Source organism: Lissotriton helveticus, chromosome 1_2, assembly GCF_964261635.1.
Source record: "Lissotriton helveticus chromosome 1_2, aLisHel1.1, whole genome shotgun sequence".
Lineage (NCBI taxonomy): Eukaryota > Metazoa > Chordata > Amphibia > Caudata > Salamandridae > Lissotriton > Lissotriton helveticus.
Window position 1 is genome coordinate 143,149,079 of NC_136058.1, and position 19,001 is coordinate 143,168,079.

The following is a 19,001-nucleotide window of genomic DNA, read 5'->3' on the forward strand; positions in this document are numbered from 1 at the left end:
CAACCTCTGTTTTTCTCTACATGAGGAAATATCCTCTACAGACCCACAACAAGAAAAACTGTTAGGAGCAAGGATAAATACAGTGCTTGGGAAAGTGTTCCCAACAGAGAAACGTGCAATAGCCATACTGAAAGAGAGACCGCTTTATCAGAGGGGCAAGCTCTGACAGTGAGTACAGTAGTTTAACTACTGGGAATGATGACATCATGTATTCACTTAGTAGCAAATATTCGGCTACATATGAGACCATTCCAAGAATGGCTTCAAACACAATGGTCACAAGCAACAGGCAGTTGGGACGATCTAGTGGTTGTTACACAGAGAATACAGCAAGAAATAGAATGTGGAACAAGTAGACCATAACACAAGGGAGGACTCTCACCCAACCACCTCCACCCGTGACCATAACAACAGATGCTTCACAGGTGGGATGGGGTGCTCACATGAACAGTCTCAAAGTGAGAGGACTGTGGACACAGCAAGAAGCTCCACAGCACATAAACATTTTGGAACTGAAAACCGTGTTTCTAGTCTTAAAAGCCTTTCAAAAGCAACTACAGAGAAAGACAATTCTGATAAACGGACAACACAACCCCCATGCTTTACATCAACAAGCAGGGTGGGACACATTCGCTGGCACTGTCAACTAGCTCAGCAAATCTGGAGGTGGGTGATACCACAGAACATAGACTTAATAACAATCCACCTACCAGGGAAGGACAATGTGTAAGCGGGCAGGCTGAGCAGACAAGCCTCATCGTCCCACGAGTGGGAGATAAATCAGTACGAACTCAAAAAGATATTCAGAAGATTGGGAACTCCAGAGGTGGACCTCTTTGCAACACCCCACAATGCAAAATGCCAACACTTTGCATCCAGACAATCGTGCAAACCGTCTCTAGGGAATGCGCTATGGATAAGCTGGTCCGAGTGTCCGGGATATTTGCTTACGCTTTTCCCCCCAATACCACTTCTACACAAAGTAATCAACAAATGCAAAATCAGCCACATGACAATGATTCTCATTGCCCCACAATGGGCGAGACCGACTTGGTTCTTGGAGATAGCTCAAGAGTCAAATCACAAATTGCCAAAAAGACTAGAGTTGCGTACCTAAAACTTCCAGAAAGCACAATGGTAGTCCTAAGAGAAGCAAGAAAGCTGACCACGAGGAAATGTTCCACGGCGAAATGGAAAAGAGACTCTCTATGGTGCCTCAAAGAAGATCTTTCCCAAAAAATCACAAAGGAAAAGACAGTTCTGAAGTACTTAACACATGTACTACATAGTAAACTGACTTACACCTAACTGAAAGTTCACTTCCCATCAATTGTAGCATATACAAGAGGACACACAGAGAAGAGCTTCTTCACTTCTCACGTGGTCAAAAGGTTCCTAGAAGGGGCAAAAAGAATAGCCCTACTTAAGGCCGTGCCAGCACCACATGGAACCTAAATATAGTACATGCTCAGCTGATGAAAGCACCATTTGAGCCACTACACAAGGCGACGCCACAGATGCTCCCACTGAAGACGGCCTTTTTAATAGTAATAATATCGCTACTTCGAGTTAGTGAGTTGCAGGCTCTAACATTACAGGAACCCTAATTCCAAATACATAATGACAGAATTGTCATGAAAACAGGTCCACACTTTATGCCAAAGGTGGTATCGCGATTCCACATAAACCAATCCATAGAAATACCAAGTTTCTTCCGTAGTCCGAAGATACTCTTGACGCTAGAAGAACAGTCATGCATTACATTGAAAAGACAAAAGATTACAGAAAGGCAAAGCAACTCTTTGTATCTTTTGTTAACACTTTTCTGGGAAGGCTAGTAACCAAAAGCACAATTGCAAGATGGATTGCACAAGCAATACAATTGTGCCACAAACAAGCAGGACAAACATTACAGAGAGCTCCAAGGGCTCATTCAGCAAGAAACAAAGGAGCAACAATCGCCTTACTAGCCAGTACCCCGATTCAAGACATTGCATGACCGCAACATGGTCTTCAATACACAAGTTCACGAAACACTACTCTGTGGACATCCAAATGGATAAAGTAGAACAAGTAGGACAGAAAGTCTTCCAACATCTATTCACAAACCAACGCTCATCCTCCACCCAGCCACCACAGAACTAACAAACCGCTACAAAATCTATGCATAGCATGTGAATCCAGAAAAGATTCATGCTGCAAAACGTCTCATTTCCTACCTGTCGTGCAGTTTTGCAGTTTGAAGAATTTTTTGGATTCACTAGCCTGTCGACGTCACAGGAGGACACCAAACGGTGGTATGTCGATGCCCACAGAGAGGACAAATACAACAATTCCGGAACCAACAACCTGATAGCGGAATAATCCACATCATGTGAATCAAGAAAATTCTTCAAGCTGCAAGACTACACCGACCGGTAAGAAACTATACAATACTTGCTATCTTTAGCCAGAATCTGAGATTTTTTTGGGGCACATTGATGTTGTGTTGCATGTGGTACTGATGGAAAATGTTTTGGTTTTCAGGTGAAAAATGTTATGCTTGATTTACTGTGGTCATGTTGAAACGTTGCAGTAGGGGTTTCATGGTTGCTGAAAGCATTGATAGCACGATTGGTAACAATTCTAATAGTAGTAGTAATTACATGTGCATATTTCCCTTTCTGCTGTGCTTCTTAAGTACATAGGTAGGAGGCCAAGACGATATTTCATTTTCTGTGCAGAAATAAAGTTGCATATTCCCTGGCTATGCAGTGGCCTATACATTACACCAGAGGGGCTAGACCAATCTCTCTCCAAATCTTAAGTTTATAAGCCAATAGCGTAGGCCATTTGTTGCTTCTTTGTTGCTGAGTTATGCATGCTTACCTTTGATGGAAAGCAGGCACTTAGTTCATGCGTACCTTTAACAGAAAGCAGGCACTTAGTTATTCTTTTTAACACTATTGCAGAGAGCAAACTCCACTCATCTGCTCTGTTGTGCTCCACTTCATTGGGTGCATCACAAAATATCCTGCTTCAAGCTGCACCTCTATCATATATGATGTTACTTTATGAAAAATATTTTGGTACCGTATGCTTTGAACAGTATGCATAACTGTAAAATGTGACTGTTTAATGTACACACCTAAGCGAACTGTGCTCATGCGGGGTTGGTGCTTTCTGAAGTGTTTTTAGGTTCACTAAAACACATACCAGTTTGTTTAACTGATGGGTAAGTAAAATAAGGATCCAACATACCAGCAGTCACGCACCCACCCGCTCTAGCACCCATCTGTCCGTAGCATCACTGATACTGAAAGAGCCAGTTGGTACTATGTTTGAGTGACCTCTGTACTAACATATTTACTATTGAAATGGCATAATTGCTTTGCAGATATTTGGAATACGTTCAGATGTAAAAAGTTCCTAATGGAGCTCTGCCCTTAACCCCAGTTCTGTGACTTACTTTTCAGTCTTTAATCAGTCTCTATTTAGGAAGTTATTTCATTTTTACCCATCTGTCCTCAAAGCTTTATTTACAGAAGTCCACTATAGTACAATGCATTCCACAAAACGTGTACCAAACGTGCTCGATTTAAATGTTTCCACTTTTTGTTTTTTAGTTTGGAGAATTGGGAGGATTTGCAGCTTTTCAGTCTAAACTGAATACAAACGATCTTGAACTTGGTGTAAGTTTCTTTTATTGTTTTGTTGTGTTAACATTTTTGCCTCGTATTATCAGTTTTCTACATTAGTGCCCGAAAAACATTTATATTGTAAACAGGGATGGTTTCTGGGCTACTGGCACGTAGAATAAGGGAAATGATATAAGAACGCTCTGGTTCTGAGAAATGTCTGATTAGTCAAAATAGGGGAGATAAGAGCATAAGTTAACATGGGCATTGTTCATTACTTGACATTTGATTGTATTAGGATCACCTCGTTTTGGTAAAATGTCAGTAACAAAGTCATTGACATATTACTTTTTTTTTTCTAAAATGAGCATGGCTACTCTTACGGTAAAGTATTGGCCTCATTAGGTAGCGAGACCTAAAGCATAATAACTATACTTCTCAAATTAATTAGAAATATATCTGAAGATTGGAAACAAGGGGGCTAAAAATAAGAAAGTTGCTGTCCTGAGATGGGCTATTCAATCTCTTTGGCCTGGTAAGTGCTTGTTGACAGTTCACTGTCTTTTCATGGACTGCTGATTTATTACAGCTCTTCTAAGTCCATCTAAGTCACCTGTAGCACCTTACAAGGAACTATTATTGTTTGACAATTACGTCCATGACTCACTTAACTCAGTTCCTGCATAGCCACCAGCCACATCCATCACGTTCACAGTGGAGTCTACTGCAAAGTTCAGACAATGCCTTCAGCCAACTAATTGAAGCACTTCATCATCATCATCATCTTGTTCCTCTAAATATCATTATTTATTTCCCCACCAACAAGTTCCAAATCTCAAGTAGTGTCATCCCTTCTAATTACATAAATAGGTGAAGAATCACCCTAAGCAAATGTACCTGTACCACCTATTATCACTAAATCTGTCCTATAGCCCTTGCCTATACCAGTCTCCTACTGAAGAAATGTCCAATCTTAGCTAGGCACTGTCCTGAGGGACAACATCATATTTGCTGACATTCAGTATGATCTAAAGGGGGTGTTCTCCCCTCCACCGTTTCAATCATGACATGGAGGTATATGATGAAGTGGAAAATCTAAATGAGAACATTCATAAAGAAAGCAAGCAGGAGAAAAATCAACATCAATAAAGTTATCCCCCCCCCCCAACTCTTAGTTATCTCCATCTCTTTGAATAAAGAACATTTTGTCTTTCTAGTGCTATTCATTGTTAATGATTCTCAAGTAAGATCTCTTGAAAAACGAATAGCGTATTACCTGTAATACTAGTTAACCTTCAAGGGAATCTCCACTGAAATCATAAGCAATTATTCTTGCTCCCCCAATGGATAGAATAGGACATTTGATGACTCCTGTATAGTTTATTGTTTTAAAAACATATTTTTATTGATTTTGTGTAAAAATCATACATACCCTGCAGAGTTGCGTATCAACAGTCATTCTGTACAGTTCTTGACTCTTGGTATGACATCAATTACGCAACATGACGTCAAAACAAACCTATAAATTCGCACATAAGGCAAAATTAACCGTACATCATTGCGTAAACAAAAACAGGTTGTCGGAGCATATCGCATGTTTTACAATTGTTACTCTGCGTCAATCGCATCCAAATTACATCGACTATTGTTGCAATTATACCATCTTCATCCGTGATTATTCAGAACAACCCCACCCTTCCCTCCCCCTTGCAGCTCGGACCTTTCTGGCTAGTAACATATTCACATGTGTGATCCTTCCTCCGCATATATGTTACCACTGTATTTCCTCCTTACCCCGTCCCACTGTCAGAGATGGAAGAGTAATTTTGACATAACCTCTTAGTTGCACCTGGCTTCTGTGGGGAGTCAGGGGGTAGGCATCTCTACGCTCAATATGGCAGTATATCTATTGCAGCATATTCCTCCATTAACATATTCCACTCCACAGAGATTGGCGTCCTAGGCAAGCCCCTATATTCTTCCTGTAACAACTCTGCTCCTGCCGCTCTCCCCCACCTAATCATTTCTGCATGCCACTCCTGCAGTGATGGAGCTCTAGAGGCCATCCATCTTGTTGTAATGTTTCTTTTTGCCAATAGTAGTGCAAGATTAGCAAATCTTGATGACTCCTGTATAGTAACTTGTGTCTCTGCTACAAATAACTGTAGCAGCTGTCACTGCTAAGGCTTGATGGGATGTGATGCCATAAAGGTGTAATGACAATTTTTCATCCTTACATAGCTGACGTTTCTTTGGACACGTTGCCCCAGTTCTCCCTTCATATTCCTTTAAAATAAAGGCTTGTGAAAGAGGTTGTTAATGTGAACTAGTTTCACTGGTGACTTTTTGAATTTTAAAATAGTGGGTTTTGTTTTTTATTGACTATCTAATTTGGCCAGTATAGAATTCAAATAGGCTGCTAAAATGATTTACATGTTTGATTGGTAAGTTGGCTTTTCTAGCAAAAAAAATAAACAATATTAATGTAGCTGCTCCACAATTTTGCATGTGCACAGAACTATCTTCTGCTAATGATTTCATCGGAGATACCCCTGAAGGAAGCCTAAGAACACAGGTAACAAACAATTAATTGTTTTCCTTTACCAGTGCCTGCAAGCAGCTGCTGCTCTCCAATTGCGTTGTGATTCAAGAACTGAAAAATTGCCATAAAATGGCGTCGGTTTTTGAACCTGGGTATTCAAATGTAGCATATATGTTTTTTTTGTGGGAGTGAGGGTGGATATATTAATTTCACGTATGGCATAGCCAAACAGCTTTCGTGTCCAGGGTTGCATTCAGCTGCCCCAGGACATCAATCTCTTACATGCTCATTTTTGACTGTGACACAATTGGGCACATTCTTTAACCTGGAATATTTCAGATCGGAGCTGTTCGCTCCGGAACCTCCTTGTGAAGCAGTACTATGTTCAGGCGACTGTCACCTACATAACTACATTTTATGGTTTTTAAGGGTGCAGCTTGTTTTCTTCCCATGCGTACTTGTAGGAGAATAGTTGAAATTAAATTGCCTTTTAGTGTTGCCAATTATTTAATTATCTGCCAATTGTATTAACATTTATTTAATATATTTGAAGGTATACCTCTGCCATTGTATTGATAGCAATACTTTTGTGTGTAACTAGTTTACTATCTCAACAAAATAAATGAAGCCTTCCATGTAACTTCTTTAATTTGTCACTTTTCCTTTAGTGTCTAAAATAACATGTTTAAAGTTTACAAATGATTGTTTAAGAAATGCTAGCACAGCATGTGTGGGATATGTTTACCACGGTAAGATTTAAGCTTCTATTTGTTTCTGTACCATTTATAAAATACAAGAATAGAACTCCACAATCTGATCTTTATTTTACAGGCTGTGTCTGCATTAGTTCAGCCTTTGGGAGTGTGTGCTGAATATCTGAACTCTTCAACCGTACAGGTAAATAGAAATTCTTTACTATTGTGTTTAAAAGGATGCAGTCGGGTTATCCTCTGGTATGATTTACCTTAACACCCATTTTATATTTGAATGAGGGTAAGGGAAAGTGTGAGTATATGCTGTAGATCTCTGCAAGACCTCAAACAATCTGTTGTGATAAAGTTTTTCTTGTGCCAGAGCGGTAAGCACAGGTTTACTTAATGAATTTTCTGGTTTGCTCTGAAAAGTTTGTGTTCATTACTTCAGTGGGTCTCTCACCCATCTCAAATAATAACCCAATTTCTTATAGCATTTATACAGGTTCCTTATATTGGGTGCAAATTAAAGAGCATGTGTCTTCTGGCTCCCAAATGTGTAACTAAGAGGCTTAATCTATTTTGCCGCCTAACTCCTCTTTCCTTTTAATGGCATATGCCAGTTTGGTTGACCTGCTAAAAATTGATACTCTCTGGTGATACCTTTTTTTGTAACTTGTTCTGCTAGCATAGCTCCTGTTTTTTTTTTTTTTATTGTTTAAAATTTCTTTATTGATTTTCAATCAAACAATACAGTGGAAGTATTTATGTAAAAACAGACGTCACAATATCAATATAGTAAACCCGCAGATCCCCATGTTGTTGGACTACAGCAGTGTAATACAATAAGGCACAATACAGTATCTTCATATAAACCAATGTATAATTAACATTACATTAGGGCAGTACATAGGACCTCAGTTATTAAGCATTGCTAGTTATTTGTTACACATTCTTAGCTTAATTATACTACATTTCTGCTGTTACGGTAGGTTTCAAACGCATGTGTGCATGGCATGTCTGAGATTGCAAGGGTGGAGTACATGTATTTAGGGATAGCATCACAGTCACTCTCAAGGGAGGCATATATATAATAGTGGTTAATTCCCTCGTGACACCTTAGAGTGCAGGCGCCTCGGTTTCAGCAGCTTTGTTCTCGCGTGGGTGCGCCAAAAGATAGCATGTCAGAGGACACCAAATATCTCTGGCCCTGGAGATCCTGGGTAACCGATCCGCATAACTGGTGAGTTGTTCCTGACAAAAAACTAAGTAATCGAGCCAGACCTTGAATTTGGGTGCCCTTCCCCTGCCTTAGCTGCAAGTAGTGTGAGGGCTACATTCTTTCGATGTGCTGCCTGTATTGGTTTGACATAACCCAGCAGGGCCAGAAGTGGTGTGGGTTCAATGTGGGTGCCTGTCATCAGTTCCAAGGCTGCGAAAACGTGATTCCAGTAGTCATGCACACCCCCGGCTACTCCCAAGCCAGATGCAGAAAGTCAGCTCCCGGTGCCTGGCATCTTTTGCATTTGTCTGAGTCCCTGGGGTGTAATAAAACTGATGGAGAAACTTGTAGTGTTATACGTAGCCTGCTGCTGGCCGACACCTGTTCAGTCTGCGAACAGCAGTAGTCCCATTGCTCATCTGTCAAGTCAAAGCCCATCTCTTCGCTCCATCGCGTGCGTGATAGTGTAGTCGGTTCTACTCTTTGTGTGTGTACTGTGTGGTATATCACGGAGACGAGGCGGCTTCCCGCCCTGTTTTTTAGAATCAATTGTAGTGGGGCAAGCACTGTGGGTTCAGCCGGAAACTCCGGGGTTAGAGAGCGGACTCCTTGTCTGAGTCGTATATATAAAAAGACATCAAGTGGAGTTTGTTGTATTCCTTGAAATACATGCTCGGCCTTGCGGAACTGGCCATTGTGGTAAAGGTCCGTCCAGGTTTTGATGTGAGTTCGTTCCTTGAATTTATGGAATGCCGTCTCTTGGAGAAGGGGCATTTTAGGATGATCCGTGAGAGGCAGCAGTGAGGAGTAAAGCAGGGGGGCTCCCAGCATGCGACCTACGCGCTGCCACGCTGTGATTGTACATGTAACAGAGGTGGGTGTTTTGTCCCTAGCGCCAGGTGTGTCATGCGCCGTCGATAGGAATGGGGTCTGCGAGCCAGTGCTCAGCCGCTACTTGCGGCATATATCGTGACTGATGCACCCAGTAGTACGCGTAGTGGGCCTGCGCACTTATATAGTATAATTAAAAGTTTGGTATATCAAACCCTCCTTGTGAATGTGGTCTGGTGAGAATATTCCACTGCCTCTTCGGCTGTTTACCTCCTCCCACCAGACTTGTCAATTCTGACCTGAGTGTTTCAAAGAAATATCAAACTGAAGAATGTCACAAGATGTCCCCAGATATAAGCAAAAAGGGCAGTAGCTCCAAAATATTGAGAGTTCACCCACAGATCAGCTCATATGCTTTTTATTTATTTATCATTTATTATTTTATCTTTTTTTTTTTAAAACATTCAAACAAAAATGTAGAAAAATTCATCCATGATAGTACACAAAGTATCACATCAAAATATATCCCTATACACTCTACACAGATATTCATAAATCATTCCTTCTGTTTAACCATTCATAGAATTTGGCCAGGCTTGACCGGGTCCTGGTCCAGATTATATAGACGTCATCTATATAGCAATAACATATTTTCATTGTAGCTTAAGCACCATAGGCAGAATTTATCCCTACAGCATATCATTGTTTTTGTTTCCAACAAATTATGTCAGAACAGAAAGATTTTATTTCTTTTATTTACTGAAATTCTAGTTTCAAAGATTTTAATAGAACTTTTTTGAATGAAGAAACATTTGCCATATTTTCTAATTTTTGGAGACTAGGTGAGCTCTGTAGGAGAATTCCTTTCTGCCAAAGTGCTAATATTAAAATAGAAGGTACCCTGGTTTCTTTTAGCAGTGCTTTCTTTCTGAAAGGACCTGAAATAAATTGGGTCTGCTTCATTTATATAATCTGAGATGTCAAGTTATCTCTCACATGCAAGTACCAAAGAAAATCTAAACCGAAATCAATTTGACTAGTGAAATTGATGTTACAAGTAAACATCTGCTTCAAACATGAGTTTTATTTTACATACATTCTACTTTTATTAAGGCTTAATGATGTGACATTATGTTGTCCAAGCTTTTATGCAATCGTGTATTTTTTACAGTTTACGCCACACACATTATCATAGATTTACTAAGCAAGGGCATCAATGTAATTTTAGTAGTCTTTAAAACTCGAGTACCTTCTACTAGGAATGCTTGGTGACACATTTCTACATACCCACAGCCATTGTATGACTTTTCAAATTAACTGTCTAACCCTAATTTCTTCCTAAAAGGTTTCAAGAACGTTGTAGCATTGTCTTCTTTTTGAGAGGACCTTGTGTGAAACTTAAGTGCTGTTTCTGTTTTGGAAATATTAGAGACAGGCATATAATGATTTTTTGTACATTTTATCCACGTTCATCAGATTCAGAAAATAATTCTCTCTTTTACAGCCGATGCTGGATCCAGTCATTCATAAAATGATTAAATACGTGCAGAACGTTGAAGAGAAAGATCTTAAAGACAAGGTAATTTATTTTGCAGTGGCATTTAGAACTTTGTCATAAATCATATTTTTGTCTTACTAGGGGATATACTTCACAGATGGAGAGTGAGTTTAGAGGAGCCCTATATACATGGCATCTCTAATTGGCAACTCTGTCTGGAGTAAATTCCCAACACAGATATGTAGCCATTTAAATTTGTAGGTCTCCGTGACATTTAATTAAATTTCAGATGGGACAGAATAAATATATATAACTAATACTGAACAGCAGCTCATTTGTGACCTTCTGTTAATTGGGGTTGTTGCTCCGGAGGAAAGTAAATTTTTACTGGGACCTTCCTCTGCTCTACAAAAAACAAGCAAGAGATTAACTTTGTGCAGACATGAAGGAATGAAGGGAATGGTACCCAGGACCCACATATGTAAGGGGCAATATGCCTATATCCCTCAGACTATGATGTTGGTGGTGAATATAATCCCTAATAGCCCTACAATGCTACCAGTAACAAGGCATGGGCCGGACTGGGTAAAAGAGCTTGCCTTACAATGCTGGGCATTAATTACCAGATTGAAGTGAATTGCGGAAGAATAGATGTAGCAGTGGGATGAGGCACCTACATAACCCATTCAATGTAGTGAAAAACTGCAGTTGCTCCAAATGGTTAGGTTATTTGAAATAGAAGTAGCTTAGCAGAAATTACGTTGCCAACCTGTAATATGGCTGTGATAAGTCAGTGAGAAAAATGGCCCTTTCTATCATAGTTTCAGGAGCTATATGAGTACGTATATTATTCAGCCTATGTTCCAGTGCTTGCAGAACTAATTTGTTACTGGAGGCAAAGTCATTTAACTGAGAACACATGGTAGGCATCAATAACGTGTATGGTCTTTTCTTACAGTTAAATACAGAAAGACCACAATGTGAGGCCATAGAGGCATGTGAACGTCAACCATTTGGATTCCAAGAAATGCACCTAGACATCTAACATGAGATGGATGGTCCTCTACAGAGGGGTCTTTTCCTGTAATTCTTGCATTATTGGGTTATTTTAGAAAAATGTAACCACAAAATAGTGTTCTTTGACAGATTGAATCACATCAATAAAAAAGCCACTCAATTAGAATGGTCTCTATAATAATTACAGTAATGCTTCACAGATCACATTGAGTGCAGCCATGACAAAAAAAATCCTCATTCATAAAAGACAGTACAGCATATAAATGCTGGAATTTTTAAGTACATGTTTGATTCAGACATGACTTCACACTCTATCATTCTGCTTTGTTCCCAGTTGGAAATTATGTGTTGGAGGCATGTGAGCTGCAGATTTTACACTATGCATAGATCGCCACCTAGTGTTGGACCCGGATGTTTGCAGTTTGTTGTTCTGAAAAGTTGTTTGGAAGTCACGAGATAGGCGACTCCTCCTTAGGACCACATTGCGCAAGGGCATCGGCTCCATCCCCAGATTGTTTTTTTTCCGCCATCGGGCGCGGATGTGTTTCCTGTGCTCCGGTTTGGAATCAAATTTCCTTCGGCACGCAATCCTCACCCAGTTCGATGGTATTGTCTCGATCGCGATCTATCAAGCGATTCTCAACTCACTGTGAAGTCTTCGATTCCGGTCGTCGACGAAGGCCTTCGGGCTTACCTAGGCCTCACTTTCTGGCTCATGGAAAGGACGCCATTCAGGAAGTGTCCTCAATGTGGGTCGAAGTTTCCCCACACCGACCTACATGTGGCGTCCAACCTGTGCCTTTCACCGGAGCACGAGGCCAAAGACTGTTCGGCGTGTGCCTCATTCCGCTCCAAGAAGACGATCCGGGACCGACAAGCTCGAAGAACTATGGCTCGCTCGTCCGCTCCGATTCCCGACGACATCTTCGATGAGGGCGTCGACGTGCCAGAACACCAGCACACCGAAGAGAGTATCGGATCATCAGATGCCGAAGACTCCGATGTCGAGGAGGTCACTCCAGCTCAACGGGTCGTAAGTAAGAGACCGTTGACCCCACCCCTTCCTCAACACCATCTAAAAAGGCTTAGGTCACACCCTCACCTTTGGGCTCGGGGGCACACAGAGAGACTGCTTCTAACGCCCCGCCTTCGGGCCTGGCAAAGAAAACCACAAAGCCTTCAGGCGGCTCGGGCTCGAGCCAGCCTACTTCCGGTGCCGACCCAGTACCGACACCGAAGAAAAAGCCATCTTCCTCTTCCACCTTGACCGTTGCTTTGACACCCAAGCATACGGCGCCGAAGACTGGCAGTGGTTCGCCGACAGCGAAACCGCACTCTGAGCCGAGTAAAAAATCAACCAAAGCTCCAGACTCGCACGCATCGGAGCTGAAAAAACCCTCGGAATCGAAAAAACAGGTTCCCATAAAAGACACTTCAAAAGGGCACACTCCTAAGCCAACTGCCGACTCGATGCCTAAAAAACCTACGGAGCCGAAAATTTTGACGCCAAAGGATTTTCTTGGCTCACAAGAGCTTTTTACACCGGATCCACAACAAAAAACCCTTGTAAAGGATCCCGAAACTGGACAATTGACTCTCAGCTCCAAGTAGAGACCACTTGAGGCGCCAGCACCTCCTCCCCCTGCAAAGAAGAGAGACATTGCAACCTCTCCATTAAGGATCCCTTCTCCTCCACCTCCCCATACTGTTCCTACTCATACACCTCCTCCACCACAGCATTCACCTACACCATCTCCTAACCCAGACGATGATGTTCACACAGATTCCGATTATGAAGGTGGGGGTGCACATTACCCACCACGGACTAATAGTCCCCCTCAGTCACCTAATCCATGGGATGATTACAATACCCCTGATGTGCCTTATGCCCCCCAGGATGATGTCTATCCTTCCAGACCTTTCCCACCAGAGGACACCATAGGTTTTAACCTGCTAGTCCAGAGGGCTGCACAATATTATGGGGTGGACTTACATACTGATGCAGTGAAGGAAGACTTCCTATTAGACACTTTTGACAACACACAAAGGTCTACGGCCATCTTACCAATGCTTAAGGGCGTCATCAAGCATGCAACAGACCCAGTTAGAGCTAAGGTCCTCAATCCCTGCATTGAAAAAAAATATAAAGCTGCCCCTGCAGACCCAGCTTATATTAAAGGCCCGGCACAATTAGATTTTTTAGTGGTAGCCAATGCACGTAAACGTGCTAATTCCCAAACAGGTGAAGCCTCACCCCCAGACAAAGAATCTAAACTCCTTGACTCCTCTGGCAAGAGAACTGTGGCACAAGCAGCTAACATCTGGTGCATTGCCAACACCCAAGCCTTGCTGGCAAGATACGACAGGGCACATTACGACGAACTAGAGTCCCTAATGCCGCACCTACCAGACAAATACAAAGACAGGGCTAATGAACTTGTATAGGAAGGTAAAAATATCACTAATACTTCCATCCGTTGTGCCCTAAACGCTGCAGATACTGCCTCAAGGGCAATCAATACCAGCACCTTACTACATAGACATGCATGGCTACGTATTTCAGGTTTTAAACCTGAGGTGCAAAACTCTATACTTAATCAGCCATTTGATGAAACACACTTATTTGGCCCAAATGTTGATGTGTCTTTGGAAAAAATGAAGAAAGACACTGACACTGCAAAATCTATGGGAGCCTTGCAGCTGCAATCTCCCAGACGTTCTTTTCATAGCTCATCGTACAGAGGCAACACAAGAGGCTACTCCTCAAAGTCCCTCCTCTTCCTACAAAACCCCTGGCCAATCCACATTCACCAAGGGTTACCAGAGAGGGGGTTACAGGGGTAACAACAACAAAGGCAGAGGCAAAAACAACACCTCCCGCTCTGCCTCCAACCCTACCCAATGACTTTCCTCCCCTTCCCCCCAACATTCCACTCCTGTTAGGGGAAGACTCCAACAATTCCTGCCTGCATGGATCAATATCACATCAGACAGGTGTGTGCAACACATTATTCACTCAGGTTACTGTCTAGAATTAACATCTACCCCCCCCCCCCAAACATACCACCCCAACAGCGTCCAATGTCACAAGAACATCTGTCACTGTTAAAGCAAGAAGTAGTATCTCTGCTAGAAAAAAGTGCAAGAGAACTAGTCCTCTGCACCAGCAAAACAAGGAGGTTTACTCTATATTTTCTAATCCCAAAGAAGGACGGCTCTCTAAGGCCTATTTTAGACCTTAGACCGCTAAACAATTACATACAGTCAGACCATTTTCACATGGTCACACTCCAGCAAGTCCTTCCTCGCGTCACAAAACGACTTCCTGGCTACTCTAGACCTCAAGGACGCATACTTCCACATTCCCATTCACAAAGCTCACAGGAAGTATCTCAGGTTTGTAATAGACGGGCAGCACTACCAGTACAAAGTACTCCCATTCGGTGTCACAACAGCACCAAGGGTCTTCACCAAGTGCTTGGCAGTGGTGGCAGCGCATCTACGAAGACAGCACATCCATGTCTTCCCGTACCTCGACGACTGGCTCGTAAAAGCTAGCTCACACAATCAATGCCTAAAACACACTCATACCACCATCCACCTGCTCCACGACTTGGAGTTCACAATAAACCACACCAAGTCCCATCACCAGCCATCCAAAGTACAACAGTACCTAGGTGCCACAATAAACACCTCAACAGTGCTAGCTTTTCCCACCCCAGCAAGGATAGCCAGCATGCAACCTCTCCTAACAAAGTTTCAGCTACAACACTCCCTCCCAGCACGAGTGTTCATGCAACTCATAGGGATGATGGCCTCTTGCATCTTCATAATAGCCCATGGAAGACTTCAAATGCGTCCGCTACAAGAGTGCTTATCACGTCAATGGAACCAGGCTCAAGGTCACTTAACAGACCTAGTGATGGTAGACGGTCGAACTCATCGCTCTATGCAGTGGTGGAACACCAAAAACCTTTTCAAGGGACGACAGTTCCTAGAGCCAGTTCCCCTGATAATCTTGACTGCGGACGCGAGGCTCTCCAGCTGGGGAGCCCACCTACTGCAACACACCATGCAAGGCAGTTGGACACCGCAACAAAAGTTACTTCACATCAATCCTCTGGAGTTACTAGCAGTATTCCTGGCACTAAAAGCTTTCCAGAAGCAAGTAGCAAACAAAGCTGTGTTAGTCCGCACAGACAACATGACAGCAATGTATTGCATACAGAAGCAAGGAGGCATGCACTCCCTGCAACTATCTCAACTAGCACAGGAAATATGGTAGTGGGCTATACCTCAGAACATATTCTTTCTAGCCCAACATGTCCCAGGAGTACAAAATACTATAGCGGATCTGTTAAGTCGTCAAACACAACAGACCCACAAATGGGAACTTCATATGCAAGTTCTTCAGCCATTCTTTCAGATGTGGGGACAACCTCAAATAGACCTATGTGCCACCCACGAAAACGCAAAATGCCCAATCTTCGCCGCCAGATATCCACACCCACTGTCCAAAGGCAATGCGATATGGATGAATTGGTCAAACAGATTTGCGTACGCTTTTCCACCTCTACCACTCATGCCACTAGTAGTACGCAAACTACAGCAGCATTCTCTGACCCTCCTAGTTGCTCCAACGTTGCCCAGACAACCGTGGTACACCACACTGCTACAACTGTCTGTGGTACCACACCAAAAACTGCACCTCTCTCCACACCTTAACACAGAACCGTGGAGAGATCAGACACCCGGACCCAGCTCAGCACAGCTCAACTTTGCGATCTGGCTCCTGAAGTCCTAGAATTTAGATATCTGAGCCTTCCTCCAGATTGTATGAATGTCATTAAAGAAGCTCGACGTCCTACCACTAGGGCATGTTATGCAGCCAAGTGGAAACGATTTGTAATATATTGTCAAAACAACATTAATCCCTTAGATGTGGCTATTCAACACATCATAGGTTACTTACTGCATCTTCAACGATGTAACTTAGCATAGACGTCTATTAGACTACATCTTGCTGCAATAGCAGCATATCTGCAAAACAGACAACATCTATCTCTGTTCAGAGTGCCTGCCGTTAAAGCCTTTATGGAAGGCCTTAAAAGACAAATACAAAGACAGGGCTAATGAACTTGTATAGGAAGGTAAAATAATTCCTCCCAGAGTACCACCTTCACCTGTATGGAATTTAATCGTTGTTCTCACACTGCTAATGGGGCCTCCCTTCGAACCCCTACACAAATATGAATTACAATTTTTAACCTGGAAGGTTGCGTTCCTAGTAGCTATTACCTCCCTGCACAGAGTTAGTGAACTACAAGCACTAACCATTCAAGAACCCTTTTTGCAAATGCATCAAAATAAGGTTGTTCTGCGTACCAATCCAAAATTCCTGCCTAAAGTCATTTCTCCATTCCATCTCAATCAATCTGTGGAACTGCCCGTTTTCTTCTCGCAACCACAATCAGTAGCAGAAAGAGCTCTTCACACTTTAGATGTCAAAAGAGCGTTGCTATACTACATCGAAAGAACACAACCCTTTCGTAAGACAAAACAACTTTTTGTGTCTTTCTCACCACCACACAAGGGCAATCCCATTTCAAAATCTGAAATAGCTAGATAGATTGTCAAATGCGTACAGATTTGCTACCACAAGGCTAAACGTACGCTATCTGTTCCTCCTAAAGCCCACTCTACCAGAAAGATAGGGGCTTCAATGACATTTTTAGGTAACATTCCCCTAGACGACATCTGCAGAGCAGCCACATGGGCTACACTGCACACATTCACAAAACACTATTGTCTAGATGTGCAAACAAAACAACAAGCTAATGTGGGCCAGGCTGTTCTCAAAACATTATTCCAAACTACAGCAACAGATAGGGGTGGTCGCCGGTACTGCTATACAATCTATGCACAGTGTGCAATCTGCAGCTCGTATGCCTCGAACGGAAAATGCTACTTACCAGTATGCATCTGTTCTTGGCATGTAGAGCTGCAGAGTTGCACACTCCCACCCGCCTCCCCGGCTACCCTTATCTGTTCCAGTATTATCTTAATTAGATACAAATTACATGGGCATCCTTCCTTTAATTGCAATGCTCCATCATTTCCCTAATGGCGAAAAACAATCTGGGGATGGAGCCGATGCCCATGCGCAATGTGGTCCTAAGGAGGAGTCGCCTATCTCGTGACTTCCAAAGAACTTTTCAGAACAACAAACTGCAAACATCCGGTCCAACACTAGGTGGCGATCTATGCACAGCGTTCAGCTCTACATGCCAAGAACAGATGCATACTGGTAAGTAACATTATATATATATATATATATGTATGTGTATGTATGTGTATGTATGTATGTGTATGTGTATGTGTGTGTATGTATATGTATGTATGTGTATATGTGTATATATATATATATATATGTATATATATATATATATGTATATATATATGTATGTATATATATGTATATATATATATATATATGTATATGTGTGTATATATATATGTGTATATATGTATATGTGTGTATATATTCTTTGACTGCGAACTCGTATGCACATAGTATATGTGCACTGAGATCTTCCTGGTTGCGTCTGACAGCATTGAAACCGGAAGCGCAACCACGTATTTTGAATCTTCCATTTTCTGGAACCTCCCTGTTTGGATCACACACCGATGAGGAAATGGCCAGAATGAAAGCTGAGTTAGACATGTTAAAGGCTGTGGGCCTGGAGAAGAAAAAGGAGTTCCAACGACGCTACAGGCCCTATAATCATAAAAATTACCAACAGAGGGTTAGAACCCCTCAATGGTCACAGAACAAGTCCCAGTTTCAAGGCCGTCGGTCCTTGAGAGGACGAGGAGGACACCAACAACAGTCCTCTTTCGCAGCAAAAACTCAAGGGAAGCATTGATTTTGTGCTTCCTCTAGCACCGTTGCACACTCCAGTGGGAGGAAGTTTCTCAAACTACATACAAGAGTGGCGCAACATCACCAAAGACCAGTGGGTGCGTAAATAAACTGAACAATGGGTACACACTATGTTTTTGCGTGCCCCCAAGAGACATTCCTCCGGTAAAGTCATGTCATCTACACCTAGATCTGCTGCGTTAGGAAGTGTCGACCCTTCTCAAGAAACTAGCCGTAGAAGAGGTCCCTCCTGCACAGAGAGGAAAGGGAGTTTACTCCATATACTTCCTTGTTCTGAAAAAAGACCACCGAACAAGTTCAGGCCTATTCTAGATCTACGTTCTCTGAACAACATCATCAAAAAAGAAAAGTTTTTGAATGTTGGCGCTCCATCAAATATTTCCACATCTGAGGAAAGGAGTTTAGATGTGTACGGTGGATCTCCAAGATGCGTACTTTCACATTCCAATTACACCACGGCATCACAAGTACCTGCGGTTCATGGTGGGCGCGAATCAATACCAATTCAAGGTCCTTCCCTTAGGCCTAAAATCTGCCCCAAGGGTATTCTCGAAATGCATGGCAGTAGTGGCTTCAGCATTATATCGCCAAGGCATGTTCGTGTATCCATACCTGGATGATTGGCTGTTGAAGGGATCA

The 19,001-nt window shown here is 42.3% G+C and overlaps 1 protein-coding gene across 4 annotated transcripts in view; it reads left to right on the forward strand.

Moving 5' to 3' along the window:
• The window catches only part of USP24 (ubiquitin specific peptidase 24), a 2,099,319-nt gene that overhangs the window by 194,800 nt on the left and 1,885,518 nt on the right, over nt 1–19,001 (forward strand). For all 4 annotated transcript variants that reach the window (XM_078670143.1, XM_078670156.1, XM_078670149.1 and 1 more), the window contains exons 7-9: nt 3,606–3,671; nt 6,991–7,056; nt 10,409–10,483. In XM_078670143.1, the coding sequence (XP_078526269.1) occupies nt 3,606–3,671; nt 6,991–7,056; nt 10,409–10,483 (207 nt within the window). The remainder of the gene's footprint in view (nt 1–3,605; nt 3,672–6,990; nt 7,057–10,408; nt 10,484–19,001) is intronic.